This window comes from Charadrius vociferus, unplaced genomic scaffold, assembly GCF_000708025.1.
Source record: "Charadrius vociferus isolate BGI_N301 unplaced genomic scaffold, ASM70802v2 scaffold385, whole genome shotgun sequence".
NCBI classification, from domain to species: Eukaryota; Metazoa; Chordata; class Aves; order Charadriiformes; family Charadriidae; genus Charadrius; species Charadrius vociferus.
The window spans coordinates 4,096,498-4,112,412 of NW_009648925.1; the positions used below are offsets into that span (position 1 = coordinate 4,096,498).

The 15,915-nt window shown below is 44.4% G+C and overlaps 1 protein-coding gene across 1 annotated transcript in view; it reads right to left on the bottom strand.

Moving 5' to 3' along the window:
* The window catches only part of SLC15A2 (solute carrier family 15 (oligopeptide transporter), member 2), a 38,278-nt gene extending 24,132 nt beyond the window's left edge, over positions 1-14,146 (bottom strand). The window contains exons 1-6 of the mRNA XM_009887275.1: positions 14,015-14,146; positions 10,561-10,648; positions 9,795-9,936; positions 7,892-7,984; positions 6,702-6,801; positions 1,466-1,556 (exon numbers count right to left, since the gene is read on the bottom strand). Of these exons, the coding sequence (XP_009885577.1) occupies positions 1,466-1,556; positions 6,702-6,801; positions 7,892-7,984; positions 9,795-9,936; positions 10,561-10,648; positions 14,015-14,146 (646 nt within the window). The remainder of the gene's footprint in view (positions 1-1,465; positions 1,557-6,701; positions 6,802-7,891; positions 7,985-9,794; positions 9,937-10,560; positions 10,649-14,014) is intronic.
* Between the last annotated feature and the right edge of the window lie 1,769 nt (positions 14,147-15,915).

Here is a 15,915-nt window from a genome sequence, read left to right on the forward strand (position 1 = left end):
GTCCAGTTGCAGACAGCAAGCCAGCAGCGGGGTCTGTGTTTGTATGCCATTGGCTACAAATTACCGCATTCTAACATGGAGTAATAACAAAATGGGTAAAGTAAACCAACACAGTTAACAGGAAACCAACCCATGAAGCCTTCAGTTGTTCCTATTTGTTGTCCCTGGGCAGTCACAGTCAGATGCATACCTGTGTGCGTGCATAGCATTTATTTACTTATTTTCAGCAAATTAGCTAAAATCTAACAAAGCTGGCAGCAAGCCATTATGGGCATACTGAACTTTTGACATGCAAAATTGAGTTGGACTTCTCCACCTAAAAGCAAATGTTCCACATTTCTGTCAAATGTCTATGCACTGCACTTCTTGCTCTTCCAAGAAAAGCTTTCACACTTAGCAGAAATTCCTCTCCACCTCATTTCCATGTTGCAACTACTTTATTGCCAGGCTACATTAGCACAGGTTTTGATGTTCGAAGGGGACTGGATTTTCATCTGCCCACTGACTACATCGAGCAAAAGCCCTTTCCCAACAGAATGCTGACCTGGGGACACCAGTGAGAGAAAGAGCAAGAGATACAGCATTTGCTTTTGCCCATACAGATGTTGTAAATAAGAGACGAGCACAATTGTCCAAACCTTGTGAAATGAATGTCCTGTTAAAATAATCACTCTGAACAAAGAAAGCTTCCTGGAGGCCATGGGATGAAATGAAAAAAATTGCTACTAGGTGTGAAGGCTACCTTGTCCCTGTCCCGTGCCCATTGCCTATTGCTTGCTGCTCTGCCTCTGTGTCTGTATTTAGAGCGTGCCAATCCCCTTGGCTTCTAGGCGCTGCAATACAATGAAGTAAGTGCAGCAAGACTCAGGGACTAAAAGGAGTTGTGCGAGCTGGCTAGAATATAAAGTAGGTCTTAAATGGGGCACAGGCCTGCGCTTTGTCTTCAAGGCCAGTTGCTCAGGGCTGCAATCTTGCAAGCAGACCCACGCAGACACGCTTGGGTGCCAGGACAGAGCCCTCCAGAAGTCAGCAGCACCCTGTGGGAGGGGGAAGGTAGGACTTCAAAACAAGCCCTGCTAAGTTTTTTGGCCCTGACGCGCCCGTACAGGACAGCATAGATCAGTTCCCATCCACAGGTTACCTGCAGGCAAGTCAGGGCAATAATCCTTCAATGGCAATGGGGAGGATTAGATGACCATATACGTCCTTTCACCTTTCATATTTTAATTCTACAGTTCAGGCTGCCTTTGAAATACAACCAGGAACATAGTTTCTGTGACTTGCCTACAAGTACTATAAATCTGTTACGCTACTACAGCAGGATTAACAAGGCGTAAATGCAATACACTGGCCACTCTACAGATAATATAATTTCTGCCATTCAGTTGTCATAAAAGCCTAACTATGCACAGCAAAGTAGTCAGAGGGCAGCTAATTTATTGCCTTATTCTAAATCAACACTGACCTCTTAATACAGGAGTTACAAACGTGGAGATCAGACTTCCAGCATTAATGGATAAATAGAAGATGGAAAAAAACTTGCTTCTCTCCGAGGTCTAAAACAAGAGAAGACAATATCAATGTCACGGCTAATGCACAGCATTGGGCTTGCAGATTGAACACTATCAATTCTCTTGTTAGGAAGGCTGGGTAAATATTGACACACAGTGCATAAAATGTTAAGCAAACATGCTTGCATTCAGGTGATGGTAAATGCTCACACAAATCAGCTCACGTTACTTGAGAAGTGCTTTGGGGATTTCTGGCATTTCAGAGGAAAAGCCACTGCTTCGAGAGTGTTGTGAGATTGGAAGGAGGGGAGAGCATTTACTTATTCAAGAACAAGCAGCATGATTCAGATCCTCTGTCACCTAATTCAATCCAATTTGGCACAGTTTGACAAGCTCATAATTTCTTCCCATGTCTGAGCTCTTTTTTTTTTTTTTTTCCTCCTCTCCTGCATAGAAATAGAGAAAGAAACCTGCGTATTTTGAGGAGCTGGTAACGACAGCATAGATGAGAGAGTGCCAGCAAATGAGAAGCATCCATCATACAGGAGATTATGAGGCTGAAGCCAGTCAACCTCAAACTAACAGGGTAAATTAAATCTACAGGACCAAATTCAAGAGCATGGTGGAGGGATGAACTCTAAGAGAGAGAGTTCAGAATTTAACTGATGTTTTAACATATTATAGTTCATACAGTCAAAGGATTCCTGTTGATCTTCTTTTCTCCTGTATAATTCATAATTTGAAAGGAATCAAGAACTTGATGCAGTTTGGTCCTTTTTTGCAGGAGTAACGTGTGAGGGCATTCAACTGAGAGCAGCTTCTTCTTGTTTGTGAGGGAGACATACGTGTATAGTCGCATGCACATACACAGTGCTAAACCTCCTCCCTGAGCGTGGGTGGGCCAGCAGAGAGGAGAAAGAAGAGCAGCCTACCTGATTCACCCCATGCTCATCTGTATCACCAGTTAAGGGACACACGAGTCAGTGAAACCAGCATTTAAGGACAGCCCAAGACCAGGTAACCAATATACCCCATATGTATCCAGGTTTCGCTCCCGGCTGTCACCAGGTCTTATAAAGGTAGTGAGCAAATTGCTTGGGACATGGCTTGGCGCCTGGCAGAGAGCTCCTTAGGGCACCTCAAGCCACATGTCTATGATTTGAGCATCATTTCAATGTGAAGCTTTAACTTAGCTGAGTGTGAGAAAGCTCCTCAGGGGCCTGCCTGGTTCTGTCCCCTCTCCTTCTAATGTGTCCTGCTTCCTTCTGCTCCCTGAGACAACAATATTCACAAGGCTAGAAAACAGGAGAAAACGTGGAAAATTGCAGGCAGCTAAAAGAGGACAGCTCTTACAGAATGAAGCCTGGGATCCAAAAATGCAACAAAACTTCCTGTGACTGATGGTGCAGCCAACAGGAAATGTTGCTGCTTCATTTGGCAAGAAGCCTTTTATTACAGGGGATTACTGCAGGGAAGGTGGGCAGGTGGGAGGGCTTTTCTTTATGTCCCCTTGTGAAGCTAGTACTGGGAAGGTGACGGTGAGAGCCCCATCGCTTCCCACTGCCACCTAACAAGGAGTCTGGGGGTTCCCTCACTTGGATTAAGGTAGTTTTCCCTTGCCCCAGCGCAGCTATGAAGACCCCAGAGCTTTTGGCTCTTTCACAGTTTTATTTCCTAGCATGTCCCAAGCAATCTAATCCATACATTACTTGTAAATGATTAATCATGGATTAAAGGATCTGTAAACCTTATAATAATCATCTCTATGGCATGTTCCCATGGTTAACAGCAAACAGCACTGGATCTTACTGTCTCTTATACTCCATTTCTGTCCTTACCAGTGTTTTTGATTACCTGGAACTTTTTACTGCTAAGCTAGTAAAAGTATATTCTCTTTTTCATTCTACCTTTGTGACTAGTTCTTTGTCATCATAAGGAAATCTAGAGAAATGAGCAGCCTCAGCAATCTGTCCCACTCCCAGAGTAGCCCTGCTGTGGCTTGACATGGGTAGGGTAGTAGAGTCCTCACAGTTCTACCCTCTTCTAGTCAAATTCTCATGCCATATCTCTAACCCTTCGTATCTAAGCAACTCAGAAATCCTGAGAGCTGAGAAAAACTCAAGCATGCAGCTCTCAACATGATGAAGTCTAGAGTAACAATTACCAAAAAGAATGTCCTGGTAAGAGAAAAGGGTAGTGATGTATAAAGAATTTGGGGCATCTTGTTTCACACATTTTCAGATTTCAGTGACGGAAAAAAAAATGGTCAGAGAAAAGCAGAAGTGAGTACAAAAATAATGACCCAGCAGCTTGCAAATTACACTGATTGGAAAAAAAGAATTACCTCCCTATTTTCTTAATCTTTAGAGCAGACATACATTAACAACATGATTTGGATTAGCTAATTCGAGAAAAGGTACTGTACATGATAATCCTGATCTCCTTGGCAACCAGAAAATAAAGAAACAAAGAGAAAGCTATTTAGTATCTTAAACACCATATCACACTGTTTGAAAGCAGCTTTGATCCTTAATTAATATGCACAGCAGCCTTTGCATTCATATAACATATCATAAATATCATTTGGCTCAGGCATTTTTAGCTTGGACTCCTAATCCCATAGACAAAGATGCTTGGAAATCTCCTGCAGATAAATCTACTTTCCCTGTCTGACCTCCTGCTGAGTCAGTCTCCATCACTGTTTGTAGTAGTACTGTTCTCAAAGTGGCAGATCCAAGACTGTTACACTCATAAAGTACTTAAAAGAAAACCAGATCGATAGTGTGCATTTTCCATATAACATAAATTTGTGTCTATGTAGCAGGGGCAGTTTATTTATTAATTTTATACACAGAACTACCACATCCCTAATTTCCAGATGGACAACTAAGCCTGTGCGCTTAAGGGTCAGATGAAGTTTATTGGTGTCCTGAAAACTAAGGGGGAATCAAATGCTTCATTTTATTTGGAATTTTCAAAACTTATTTCATCCTACCTGGAGTGAAAGACAAAAAATATAAGTCCTCTCAAACAGCACTCCAGAGGGGTTTGATTTCTTACCAAATCAAACCTTCTCATTCCAACTTTGAAGATTTAAATTTCCTATCACATAGCATAAAACGTTTTTTTCTTCTGAAAGGCCAAGACATTTCAAAATGGTAAAATACAAAACTTTCTATTCTGAAAAGAATTAGGAGAGCAGAACGCAATGTCCTTATCAGGAGGCTTTTTACAGTTTTCTTTCTCTAAATTAGTCTTTCTTGAAGGCAACACACAGGTGAATGTTTTAGCCTTAGTATTCGATAAATTTGCTGAAGAGGTGTAGTCTGAATGATGGAGAATGGGTACAGGCCCACACAACCACAGGCAATTCAGGTTTTTCTCTGTAACTCACTTGTGGTTGTAAATCTGGGATAATAATATGTATGTGCCTGGCTGGGGTGCTGAGATTCATTAGCTGAAGTCTATAAAACACTCTGAAGATAAGTGGTACATATTATCATACTGTAATTAGGTGGTAATTGAAAGATGCTGGATAAACATTATTAATCATTAATATTCATAGAAGTAGCACTTCTGAAAATGCTGTTGTAACACCTCTTAGAATCCTTTTGGGACAACTATTGGTGCTGCAAGCCAGGATGCCCACATGCTAGTATGCCCACACTGTATTCCCAGAGGGTGTGTGCTGTACTGCCAGCCTGGTTTTGGTCAGAGTTGTGCCGACTGGGGAGGCTGGTGACCACCAGATAACTGCTACTCCCTCTTATGCTGCAGCATCTAAAGCACCAGCTCTAACTGACAGCACAGGATGGACGCGTCTGCAGAAGGACTTGCTTTGAACAAGTGACCATGAAACATCCTGCGTTTTGCTACTTCATAGTAACTATAAGCTTCATCACTTCATCATCATACATGCGCAGAAAGTACAAATCTTCCCAGAATTTTAAAATAAACATTCTAGTCTGTATCATTAAATACTGACTACGTGCTAGGGCATTGCAAAAGACAAACAGCAAACTGCTCTACGGGGCTCCCATCCCTTGTCCAAGGCCACGGAGCCATCCCTTGTCCAACTCTACCAGTGCCCTTCCTGACAGACCCTTACTGTAACGTCCTTCTTCACTGCCTCCATTGATGGGAATTTCCATCTCCCAAAGGTCCTAATCTTTTCCAGTACTTTTCTAGATCTGTTTCTGGAAAATTTTTCCTACTGTCAGTCCTAAATAATCCTCCTTCAATTTAAGCCTACTCGTCACAGACCCCAACATTTATTTTCTTTCTTGTAGCAGCAGCCTTCTATATATTTGAGGACTTATGCCATGCACAGGAGTTGCTGATTTGAATGCTGTCATTGAGAAACCTGAAATTTTCATTGGTGTGTTAGGTCAATATAAATCTAAGTGTTTAATTTCAGGTCAATTTAAAAATTTAGCATTTTGCCTGAGGCTTAGTACTTCCTGACCTGCTTCACTTCTTTACGTCCTACCTGATCCCTGGTTGAGCCACTGTGCTGCATAATGGGAGTTTGAGATTAGCGCAGGTGAGGGGCTAAGCAGTCATGATAGAGAATGAGGACATGAAGCAACTGGACTACAATTCACAGGATGCAGAGCACAAACAGTGCTAAAAAGAAACATTTTCCCAACTCTTCAGAAATTTCCATTCTGGAATATCTAGAAAACATTCTGTGTAGATGTGGTACCAGCACTACTTTCAAAAGAGTGGCATTTCCTACAGTTCTTTCTGAACAATATCTAAGACACAAACTATGACTGATTTGAGGGAAAATTCCCAAGGAAGCATAGGCTGGTGACACAATTTTCTCTTTCATTTGCTGTGTTTCGTTGCAGTGCATTATAATCACCTCTGTTAAGCTGGTTCAGAAATGGCTACGGTTCCATCATACGTGATACATGATTTTCCAGCTACTCGATGTCCAATTAACATTTAGATGATTGGATGCAATTATGACCTATCCTTCCTGATACCAGTCCTGTTCTGCTGTCATTTTCCTTTCCTGAACCACCCAGATTCTCTCAAGTTTTATGCAAACCCTCCAACCCCACATCTTACTGCATCTTTTCCTAGCAAACTGTCCCTTATTATCGTACAACAGGATTTGATCACATAAACACCCTCATAAAGTAAGCAGACACTGCAGATTTTAGGAAAGAAAAGAAATCTTACATGTTCCTCTTCAAACTGGTCCCCACCAAATGCAGAGACACAGGGCTTGATACCTCCCGTTCCAAGGGCGATCAAAAACAGACCAACCATAGACAGGATCCTTCATGCAAGAACAAAAATATCACCATTGCAGAACCTTTCCAGTGCTTATGAGAGCATTTTAGTGTCACCCAACCATGATTCCTCTGGTATCATTGTCTTTTGTACATGGGTAGTGATGATGAGCCAGATAAGTGTAAAAAACAAATTATCCTCATTTCTGCATTCAGTACCAGTCAATTAACCAAACTGCTTTTGTCAGTTTCTTGCTGTTCTGAGGCCCAATGGATATACTTGAGATCAAAAATCTGTGGGATTATTTTTCACTCATATGAGAACAAAAGATTGCAGAGATCAATTGAGAACGAAAAGAAAAGGGAAAAAAAAAAGCCTTTTCCTGTAGCCTTCCAGCTTGGGTAAGCACAGACAAACTGATTGAATTAGGCTCATCCTTGGGTCCTTTCTACCTCCTAGTACACCTCAAAACACCATTGTTGGCCTGACAGATTAGGTCTGTAGGGAACAGGAGTGTCAGAACTGGCCAGGTCTGGGACAAAAAGAAACTGTTCTGTAAATGAGATGTGCTCCCGCCTGCATGTGCATATTTTTAGAGCTGTGACAACCCAGGCAAAAACAGCTTGGTCGTTTCAGAGATGTCAGTGTCACTCTGACAAGACTACCAGTTCAGAATCTAGAGGGCAAGAATGGGTTGTAGCCTATGGAAGAGACAGACCCTTCCACTGTCACATCAGAAAATGTATCTTTGGTTTTGTGTTTCCATGCACATAGAGGAACCTTGCTGAGCTGGGCAGCTATGCTGATGAGGAAATGAGGGAAGAATGAGCATGGTGCAGGCAGCTGGATGGAGCAGACCAAACTCCGGTAGCATGGCATAGTAGCGAGGGGTGATCAGAGGTCCCTGTCTCAAAGGGCTTAGAGTCTCTGGGGTGGTTTCCAACTCCTTCTGGTGCATTCACACTCTAGATCCACCCTTCTGTTCTTACTCAGATATCCCAAGCTCTTCCCTGATAAAGCAACCCATGCACAGCCCCCAAACTGCTGGCCTGATGGAGGTGAAACAAATTATAGTCCTGGGTAAAACAACTACCCTCACAACCTACTATAGCGCTGCGGTTTCAACAGCTACTTACACATGAACCACCTGGTTGCCTAGGGATGGAATTGCACCGACTGACTTTATCAGATGGCCAACCACATACACAATGGAGAGGTAGATGATCGTCCTGTGAGGAAAGCAAACAGCAGTGACTGAAGGTGCTGGGTGATGTATGATCCGAAAACAGAGTGCACCTGCGTTTCCTGGTATGGCAGGTCTACTTGGCAGATACACAAGGAACTGGTTTGTTCACACCACTGGTGTAGCAGGCAGCTATAACTCTTTTGTGTCAACACTGAGTGCACTGGAAGAAAGAGATAGGCGAATGGGTTCAGAGTAAGGAGGAATAGCCCCTTTGCAAAGGTTGCTGAGCAGAATAAACTAAAAATGTTCCAGTCTTGTCATGCATGGAAGGCTGCAAATAGAAGGGTACTGTTCAGGTCCAACTCAGTTTCCAGATTACTAATAACTGGCATTTTGTAGCATGTGTGAATCCCTTAACAGGAAGGCATCTATAGGTTGCCCACATTCAACCCACCTGACTAACACATCCAAATTAGGAGTGTGGTTCCCCATTTACAAGTACCTCTGAAGGACTGAGCTCTTCTATCTGCCTCCCATGTCTTGGTGAGAGAGAAGTAGTAATCTGACTAGGAGGATCAGGCTCTTGAGTGTATTCTATTTCTTCATCACCTTCAGGATTAAGAAATGTCTATGTATTTATGTGCAGACTAGACATACACAGAGGGAATGGAAGGACTTGTTAGGACAGAAGTACTAGAAGAAGCCTTATGAGCTTTGAGTACAGAAGTGGTCCTCAACACACTGAAACCCTGGTTGCAACAGCTAATTTAGAGCCACATCAGATCATTCCTAAAAGGCCCCCTAATCTGTTATCCTGTCCTTGGCATTGGCCAAGGTCCAGCTACTACAGCAAAAGCCACCTCCCTTTCAGTCATACGGATTACTCCAGGGAAAGTCTCCCGCCTAATGCACAGAAGTCTGCATAAGGATTTACCTTCTCACAACATCATGCTGCAAGACAGATATCATCAAATACCAATGAACATTGCTAGGTGACCTTAAATAATGAAGTTAATAAACCACCACTGTTATTTTTTTCATTCAAAGGGACAAGAGAACAACTAAAATTGAGCACAAATAAAAAAGAACATTGATATCTCCTTAAGAACTTTCTGCTGGAAAGGCACATGGCAGCTGTTTTTTCCCTCTTGAGACTCTTCTGCCACATGTGCTTAGTCCTAGAGAGAAAGGTTCGGATGCACTTCATCACTCTGACAGCCAATACTCCTCAGACAATGAACACAGTGCGAAGCAAAGGAAGTTCTATAGCTGCTCACCACCACTCTGGGGCAGATTATGGCCCCACAATTTATCAGTGAAATGCAATACTGCCTAACTTACTTAGGGAGAGTTTACCTGGTTATGTGCTGAAGGAGATGTTTTGAGTGAAACAAGGTTTCTCTGGCATAAAAATGGGTGTGCTCACACATTCTCTGTGCTGTGAAAGCATAAGTAAGTATAGTAAAGATAGCGACATTTTACCTGAAACTGCAAGATCTAGAGGATGACACCGCTTCCTCACCATCTTTGAATCCTTCTCAGAAGCAGATCTTGGCAAACTGATGGTTAATCACCCTACACCTCAGCTCCATCAAGGTGGGGAGGGAAGGACAATGGAGGAAAATTGTGCTTGTGACATTTACTTTGTTCCAACTTTGTTGCCTATTGGCCCTTGGAACAGCATGAGCAAATGGATCAGCTGTTCATCCATTAACAGAGAGGAGCTGACCTTCACAAGTGTGTCTTTGCTACACTGAGCTAGCTCAAAACTGGGAGCACACACAGCACTGCCCTTGCACAGGCTGCATGGTGTAGATGTATGCTGTCTGAATTAGAGAGGTGTCTTCACTTACTTGTATTTCCCCAGCCATGAGTCTGCCATGATGGCTCCAATGACAGGTGTGAAATAACAGAGAGCAGAAAAGGCATGGTACACAGCAGTGGAGAGATTCTCATCCCAGTGGAAGAAGCTTAAGAAATATAGCGTCAGGACAGCTAAAAGGGAACAAGCAGATCACATCAGATAATTAATGTGTATCTCTGTAGGTAAGCAGGAAACTACATCACAGAGGCAAGAAAACCACTGATTTGTCTAGCAGCTATGACCACTTTTGTGGAAAGATCTATGCTTTCAGACCTGTTCCTCATAATCCCTGACACGGGAAAAACTAAAATAAGATATAAGAATATCAGGCATTCTTTGCTCATAAACAGTCATGTTTAGCTGGAAAACATATTTTCTAGCTTACCTTACTGTAACCTTTAGTTCTGTTTATGCACATTTTCTATTTTCAAATTAGATGCCTGTATGACTCAATTCCCAAATACGTCGATTGCCCACAACTATGAAAGACATCACACACTAGAAAACCAGGTTTGAGACAGGGAATGATATAAAAATGTAGACTGGAAGGTACATTTGGAGCTCTCTGGACGCAACTTCTGCCCAGAGAAGGTGTAGCATCAATGTTAGGGCACACTATTCATACCTGCATTCCAAAACACCAATTTAGTTTGAAAAACAGCTGAGACCACATACAGCACAGCCCTGGAACACCAGGCCAGTGTGTATAGAAACCCAAGGACAGGAAAGTTGCTTCCCAGACACAGGCCACATACCTCTCATGCCATAGTAGGAGAAGCGCTCGCAGAACTCATTCACCACGATGAAGGCAATGCTTAGGGGGTAGTTGGAGCCACAGAGTTTCTGCATGAGACAAACAAGAACGTAACAGCTCTGTGAAAGCTCTCACCCAGCAACATATCCCCACAGTGCCTGGGCAGTGGAGAAGAGTCCAGGCCAAAAACCACATGCCCACTGCTGCTTGACTGGCCTGTGGGTTGGACTCAAAGGAGTGAGGGGACCCCACACCTATCTTGCTTCGGTTATGGCACCCCAGTGAATCATTCTAGCCAACATGGGCCCAGTAAGGACCTCCATGGGGATTCATGGGCTGCCAATAGCCCACCATGCTCACAGCTCCAGGAACTCCAGTGGAAGGTCCTACCACCTCTCTGCTGCAATGCAAAAACCCACTGAGATGCAAAACCACTTTCAGATGCCTTTTCTCCTACACTTCACATAAAGCTACTACGCTGCGCCCTCCCTCTCCTAGTACCAGACCTTGCCTCAGCAGTTGGTAGACCCCAGGGAGCTGCTGTCTGCTTCCGTGGGAAACTGCTCCCTCCCATATGACAACTGCCCTCAATCTCTGCACCTCACTTGCACCGAACTGCGCTACCACATTCACTGAAGCAGTGCATCAACCCTGTGTCTGGCACTCCCTCAGGCATGGTATCCATTATGTATTCCAAGAATGTTGGCATAGCTATGGATAATTCAATTTACTAATCAAAACTAAACAAAACAGTGATGGGACTGTCAACCTGTCTGAGTGCGGCCACTCTTTCACCGAGTCTGACTTTCCTACAGTTAAAATCAGCAGCTTCCAAGTAAAATACATTTAAACAGATGAGTCTTGGCATGACCTTGTGTGGGCCTCCGTCCCTCTTGCTACCCTACTGTGGTTCGAGCTAAGCAGCTTCCAGCTGCTTAGCTCCACTGCCTCACAACAGGGAAAGCAGGTTTTCACAGCACTGCCCAGCCTCTGCCAATTAGCGGGAGAGAGGGGCTGGCCATGCACTTGGTGAGGGATGGGGGGGTGCAGGGGGCAGTGTGATATTAACAGCTGCATTTATATTTGGGGTTTTAAGCAGCCGTGTTATGGGCCAGTGAAATGAGATGAGCTCTTCACACACTTTTCTGTGCCTCGTGTCGAAAATAATGAATTCCTGTATTTCTTCCTAGAGTCCCAAATGCAAATAGAGATACCAAAATAGATGTGTTTATTCACGTTTATTTCACCACCCAGAGACCTGCGCTTATTTGGATTCCCAAAGCAATGGTAACAAGTTTGGAAGAGTCTAGTTTAATGATGTTGACTTGCTCAATGCTACACAAGAGCAACAAAAGAGAAAAGACTGGCTGTCTGGAAAAAAAAAAAAAAAACAAAACAAAACCCAAAACCCAAACGCTTTCCACTGCTTAAGCCAGCATCTCTAAAGACAAATATTTTTGTCCTTTTTTATATATATTTTTCTATCACTATTTATGGGCTGCCTTTTTATTAAGAAACCCTTGGCATCTCTGCTATACTAGAGTAAATACGTAATCATTCGTTTCATTTATTATTTACTCTGAAACCATCATGCTCAGCATATGGCTTGTAAGACAGAGTGGGCTCCCTTGGAAACCGTACTGGGGTCTCCTGCTTTTAGACTAGCCTAAAAACGGTGGCATATATAAGCTGTAAATGCACAAACACAAGAGACATATGCACACACAGAACACCTTCTTCCAACAAGTTTTTCGTAATAAAGAAGAAAAGCCAGAAGAGGCAAATTATGTTTCCTGAGAGTGCTTGGAAACATTTCCTGATCTTGGAAGTAAAATTGTATAACGGGGATCTTTTTCTTCTTCTGTTTCACAGACCTTTCTATCAGTACTCGTGAGATTTAACAACATTTGATGGAGATGCAGAGCGTGACTGTTCAAACCCAGATGGCCAGCTGTCAGGAGCCCTGCTGCCTGAACTCACCCCTCCGCACCCGATGCACAAGCCCTGCTGGATTTAGCTGCAGTGGTTTAAGGTGTCACATGCCATGCTGCGACCTGCAGTGACAGAAAACCTGGCAGGGACCCATTTCAGCCACTCCTGCTCTGGTATGGGCACCTCCTACAGATGAGCAGGGACAAACAGGGAAAGGAGAAAGGGAGGCAGTGACTTCCCAGCTAAACCTCCCCAAGTGCCTGAGCCAGCACCCTGAGGAAGTGCTTACAAACACAGAGCAACGACTTACAAGCAGGGGTGCTTCCATCTGGCTTGTATGTCATGAGATGGCACCAGCACACGCAGAAACCCTCATGTATTCTCTCCGCTGTATCACTGACCTGCCTGTGGCCTGCCTGGACATCCAAAAGTGGGCAGCTTTCATCCATGCGGAGAGCCAGATGCAGTTTGCTCGCTTTCGCGGAGGAGGACCTTGCTGAGCAGAGAGCCCCAGCAAAAGCAAAGAGGCTAAGCCTGGATTCATGAGCGCCACAGATAGTCTGCTGTGCTTAGCTACCACTGTAAGCCTGGGATCTGCAGGATTATGGAGCTCTTAAAGATACTGTGGAAGATGATAGTCTGTTTCTTTGGAAAAAAAGAAAGGTCATTTAAAGTGCCAGCTACAGGAGATGTTTGTTTTCACCTCTCCTTCTTGCTGACTAGCTGCAAAATTTGGGCTAAGATTAATATTTCACAGCAGCTCTGGATATCCAACAGTTAATGTCTTCACAGTATTTAAATTTGGGAGTTAAATAGTTGGCTTGCTAATGACATGACTGACTGCAGGCTTTAAAAGCAAGTATTACCATGCTGTCCAGCGGGTCAAAGCAGGTGCAATGGAAGCCCTATTCTCCCCAAAGTCAACATCGTGTACAGATTTTAGGGGTCAAGCACTCAAAAAGAATTAGCCTGAAAACTGCACAAGCTTCAAAACTGCAATGCAAGAAAACATTCAGCTGAATCTGGCTCTAAACAAGGTCCAAAGATGTAAACCTGAGGCTCTGTTACTACAGTTGAGCTCTGTAATGCACATCAGCGGCCTGTGCTCAATCTCTGTCCTTCCTTCTGCTTTGCAGCATCTGGGGACCCTTCCCTGGTGGGTCTCATCACACTAAGCAAATGCACAGGTCAACTCCCTCCCTCCCCCACACATCCCCCTGCACTTCAGAGAAGTCTTTTCCCACAAGGAAGGTAGCGCTCAGAAAAAGGGAGCAATCAAAATTCTTACCCCTTCTCCCAAAGATTCGTACGGTTCATTTTTCCCTTTAAGCTGCCCTTTCTTAACTTAATCAGGTTAGTAGAGGGATTTTTGCCTTGAGTTGTTAATGCTTATTTCAATCCTCTGCAAGAAAGGGTGTTTGTCTCTAGCCAGAGCACAACAGAGGAAAGAACAGAGAGATCTTGCAATGTTTAGAGCAGGCTGAGCAGAAAGCAAAGAAAAGGAAACCAGCTGTAACACTCACCGGGGATTTTTTCTGAACAGGGAAATCTCCTTTGGGGGGATCATCTCCTGCAGAAATAAAAGTGAACAAAGTTTCCTTGGATTCGTTTCTCTGAAAAGCGTTCATCTCCCCTCTCGCCTTGTCTCCCACCATGCTATGTGGCTGTGGTGAGTTGACTGGGAAGATTTCCAACCTCAGGCATGAAGTTTGATTCAGTTTGAGTTAACCCTAATTGAGCACATTTGTGCAGCCAGGGAAGAAAGGGGAGGGAGATGCTACCAGGAAAGACAACTCCAGAGTTCAAGAAGAGTCAGGGAACAGAGCCTAAATCATTCACAGGTTGGGGCTGTCAGCACTTTGTGGCACAGACCTCCTATTTGCTTGGCATGCCCCCAGCTATCGGACGTGCACCAGCCCAGCACGGCACTGTATGCTGAACAGATGTGAGCTGAATAAAAATCCCAGGTCCCAGATACCCCTACAGCCTGCGGATTTAGGAGCAGAGCATGCATCTCCCTGCCGATGCGGTAATGACAGGTTTATTCTGCAGGGACTGCAGGGATCTCATTCCCCTGAAAAGCCACACATCCATCCCAAGCCATAACTACTAAAATGCTCGTCACGTCAAACCCTTGGACACTGGATGTCACGGACATCTGCACTGTGTTAAATCATTTCTTTGGTATCCCAGGAGTGAAGTGACGCAGGGTTCATTCTACACCAATTCCCTGGAATGACCTTGCTTTTTTCTACATGACAGTTTAATCCGGAGGGCACAGCCCGCACCCAGGAGTAGCCCCACAGCCCGTCTCTACTTCCTACTATCCAAAAGCCCACCTCCGGGCTCCCTATGTGGCAAACGCGTCCTACGCTGTGCTGGGAGCCCCTGGATTCCCCCTGCAGCTATGTGGGCTCAGCTCGCTGCAGGTACCCTCTTGTCCCTCCTCCCCTGACCTTCCCGCAGGAATATAGGAGCTCTTTATCAGTATTCTTCCAGTGCCAGTTGCAATTACAGACCAAAATTCACAACCTTCCCATAAACCACCCTCAGTGGCTGTGGCTCTGCAGTATTGTCAGCGCAGTGCAGGCTTTTTTTTCTTCCCCTTAGATTTGGCTTCTTTAAAAGCCAAATGTTCAAAGAACTTTCACAAGTATTTCTCCCTTCTCTTATCAACGGAAGTACAGACCACATCCAGAACCCACAGTTGTTACAAGGAGTCTCCACAAACTCATCCCTACCTCCAATACTGAATTGCTGCTTATGCTTGGGTATCACATGAACCAGGTTTGCAGTTGACAAACCAGGAAAGAGACCTTTGCTCACACCACAGATCCTTAATCTGGCTGCAGTTATTGCTAACAAGACATGGAGAACATTTAGATAAGGGACTCAGGTGTGACAGAGTGCCCAGAGGAAGCATAATCGCTCTCCACATTCCCTCATGTGCTCTGGGATTGCTTCCTCTGAAGATCCCCAGGGATCCTGTTTCACTCCTGCTAACTGGGCAGCTAAATACGGGCCCAACGGGGCAGCCAAACACGAAGCCCAAACCTCAGATGACACCAGGGAGGTCTACACATTTCTTATTCCCTTTTTCTTCTACAGCCGTGGCAGAGCAACAGTTTGATACCTCCCCAGTACTGCCACAGACCAGCTCCTCACCTTCAGCCCTCCCCATGATTTGCACACCCGCAAGACCTCGCTTTTCACCTGGGTCACACTTCTCAGGCGCCACAAACAGCCTCCAGGGAGTTGGGATTTGTTACACCCATTCCATGGGCAAGGGGGACTCAAAAGCACACCCAACTTTGGGGGCAGCGCAAGGAACAGACTTGTGCGCGTTGGTCCTGTCTCCTGCACACCAGGTTAGCGTGTGGTCTGGAGTCCTGCAAGTCTGACCCTGTGTTCAAGGCAGCAGGAA